The sequence below is a fragment of the Cyprinodon variegatus genome, unplaced genomic scaffold, assembly GCF_000732505.1.
Source record: "Cyprinodon variegatus isolate N-32 unplaced genomic scaffold, C_variegatus-1.0 Scaffold161, whole genome shotgun sequence".
Taxonomy (NCBI): domain Eukaryota; kingdom Metazoa; phylum Chordata; class Actinopteri; order Cyprinodontiformes; family Cyprinodontidae; genus Cyprinodon; species Cyprinodon variegatus.
In genome coordinates, this window is record NW_015150614.1 from 841,812 (window position 1) to 845,002 (window position 3,191).

Here is a 3,191-nt window from a genome sequence, read left to right on the forward strand (position 1 = left end):
TATGTATATAAAAAGAAAAACAGAGGAAATATTCAATTAAAGGAGGAGTCAACATCTGCTTTTTGAAATAATGTTAGATGACATGGAGCCAGATTTCTCTTAACTACTCAACATTCTAATCAACGAGGGCATATTTTGAAATTAGCTTACTAAGACTATTACAACGGTAAGCCTGGTTAAAGGTTTAAAACAGTTGAGACTGTGTAAAAGAAGCTAAACTACTCTTAGCACACACAGAGAAAATAGATGACCATGCTAAGAAAAAAACTGTTCTAAATCCCAGGGGACATATAATTCAAAAATTTTTAGACCTTTCTTTTTTTTTTTTTTAACTGGCAGTTATATTTAATCCTCTTCACTTTAGAACCAGGACTTTGGACCCATATATGCAAAAAAAAAAAAATCTTTAAAGCAAAATATACAAAAATAATAACATGCTGTTGTGTGCTTCATGAATATATCTTGTTTGTTGATAAAAGTTATGCATTTCCTTTTATGTGAGATAAAGTCATACTGTAACCTGGTCTTTTTTTTTATGTATCAATTTTCTTCCTTTTTTAAAGGTATGGGTGGTGTGCAGTGGTCCTGGCCCCCAGGTGTGATCCCTGACAGAAGGGGCCAAGATGGCATCTGCATCCCATGACCCAGTCTTGGGTCCTGGCCCTTCAGATGACGAAGAGATCCTGCTGGATGATTCTGACTCAGGAAGCGTGCTTTCTGATGACTCGGTACTCCCTGAGTATGAACAAATTACAGTCTATAAGGAGCCACCTAAAACACTGTATGAAGCCTGTGCAAGGAACGACCCCACCTCCCTGAGCAGCATGCTGGAGAGAGGGCTCACCAAAGAGGAGGCCATGGAGTTAGACATCAATGGCAGGGTGAGTTAGAAACTAAATTAGCAGGTTTTACTATATGCTGCAATATTAAAGATAAATAAATAGATTCTTCTTTCTTTTCTGTTCCAGAATGGACTGATGTTGGCTGTGTCCAAAGGTTTTGTAGACATTGTCACTGTTTTACACAAATGCCCATTAATAGACATCAACCACCAAGATAAGGACGGTAACACTGCTCTCATGATCGCTGCACAGGCTGGTAGGTGTCGAAAATCCCAACATCACCTGACTAAACCATGACAGCTTTAATCTTTTTGAGAAAACAAACATGATTGTTATTTTATCTTTTATGCTAGGATTCATCACTATCCTTAACTACATCCTGAACTACTACTCTGGTGTGGAGACCGAGATCAGAGACCCCCGCGGCTTCACAGCCCTCATCAAGGCAGGCCTGCAGGGCCGAGAGGAGTGTGTGTCCGCCCTCCTGATGCACGGTAATTTTAGAAATACATTACTCAGTTTACACTCAAACCGCAGGTGCAGCCAGAACCAGATGAGCACAGGAAGCAAGAAATGAACTCTTAGCAGGTTTCATAAATAAGCCACATTGTCATTATAAATGTTACCAAGACAGTTAAAAGTTATGCATTTTACGCATGCATTTATGTATGTATGTATGTATATATATATATATATATATATATAGATATAGGTCAATGCAAAGTTAAAAATTGCTCATTTGTCTTTAAGGCAAAAAAAAAGAAGAAAATTCCCAACAAAGTAATTTAAGGGGAAATGCGTACAAATGGACCCTAGCATTTTAGTATGTTTGTAGCAAAAGGTATATAAAACAAAAAGAAACATCTTTTGTATTTCTTTCACTCTATTTAATTTTATTCATAGCTATCACATAAAAACCCTATTAAAGGCTTTGATGTTTTTCGCTATGAAGAGACGAATCATGATAAAAGTTAAAGTTGGAATTGTTCTTCCATTCCCTGTATTTTAGTATTACACAATCCAGTCCTCTGAAATTTGTTCTGTGAAATTTGTTCCATGTAAAGTTACCCCAGACAGCAGCAGTCCGCACCTCAAATACAACCACATGGTGGTGTTGTTATACTGATCAAAGCTGTGTGGTTTTAATGCATTTTGTAGACCTGGTTTAATTTCTTCCTGCTTCCTGTTTTTCCCCGTCCTTTATGTGCTGCAGGTGCAGACATGCATGCGGTGGACCTGGTCCAAGGCAGAGGGCTTAAGGACTGGGTTCTTCGGACTGGAAGGTTTGAGACCCTGAACAGGATACGCCGTCTGCAGGCTCATCCTGTTGCTAAGCAGTTCTATGAGAGCTACAAGCCTGAGTGGCCTGAACTGAAGCAGCTGGTAGAAAAGGCCTCTGCCCCCAAAACAGCCAGTCAGAAGTTGAGGCAGCGATTAAAAGAAAGCCTTTCTTTCAGCTTCCCACATGACGCCCAAGACAACGGGGTTATGGACCATATGGTTCGGATAACCACGAGCATTCACAGCCCTCTAGTAGTCACCGGATCCCGGCCACTCTGTCCAACTAGTCCTCCTGAGATCGGCAAGAGAAGGTTCGCTGTACCAGAACTGCTAGAAAAGCACAGCAGTAAGGAGCTGGAGGAGAGCACTGTGTCCCACAGCAACGGATCCATCAGCTCAGCTTCTCCAACAGTTTTGTCCGCCACCTCTGTTTCTCTGACATCCTGCTGCCAGGAAGCAGAGCGCAGAGAGAGCATGGCATCAGGCGGCGTGAGAAGCTTCATCCCCCGCAGCATGGCGCACAGGAACAGCATATTCCCCTCAGGCTGCATTCCTAAGATTGAAGTGACAAAGTCTGGGGAGCCCACACCAAAAAAGGAGAAAAAGAAGAAAAGGCAAAAGGGCTACCTAGAGCCGCCTGTCTGGAAATATAAGGAGGCCAAAGAGGAGAAAAAGAGAGAGAAGAAAAGACAAGAGGAGGAAAAAGAGCAAGAGAAAAAAAATAAGGGGTCCAAAAAGTCATCCAGCAAACACTGAGTCATCAGGATAATATTTCACTGTGATATGTCCAATGAATGAAATGAATAAAACAGTGAGATAACAGCGACTCTGATTTCTGTTACATTACAGGAAGTCATCGCAAAGCAGCTTTCAGAGTGGGAATCTGACAAAAACCCATGAATGGATTCAAACCTGCTCTGAATGGAACCGAGATCCACTGGATTGATTCACACCAGATTTTTCTGCAGGATTTTTTGAAATCTCCGGCATTAAATGGTGTTTTCCAAATCTTGATTTAAACATGTTTAAGCATTTCATATCTCAGCCTTAGTGGATCACAGAGTCTTT

At 41.1% G+C, this 3,191-nt stretch overlaps 1 protein-coding gene across 1 annotated transcript in view; it reads left to right on the forward strand.

The window, feature by feature from the left end:
* Positions 1-2,879, forward strand: part of LOC107086759 (ankyrin repeat domain-containing protein 33B-like) — a 10,138-nt gene extending 7,259 nt beyond the window's left edge. The window contains exons 2-5 of the mRNA XM_015377902.1: positions 564-881; positions 969-1,098; positions 1,196-1,336; positions 2,056-2,879. Coding sequence (XP_015233388.1) covers positions 624-881; positions 969-1,098; positions 1,196-1,336; positions 2,056-2,879 — 1,353 coding nt within the window. The 5' untranslated portion in view covers positions 564-623. The remainder of the gene's footprint in view (positions 1-563; positions 882-968; positions 1,099-1,195; positions 1,337-2,055) is intronic.
* Positions 2,880-3,191: the final 312 nt, after the last annotated feature.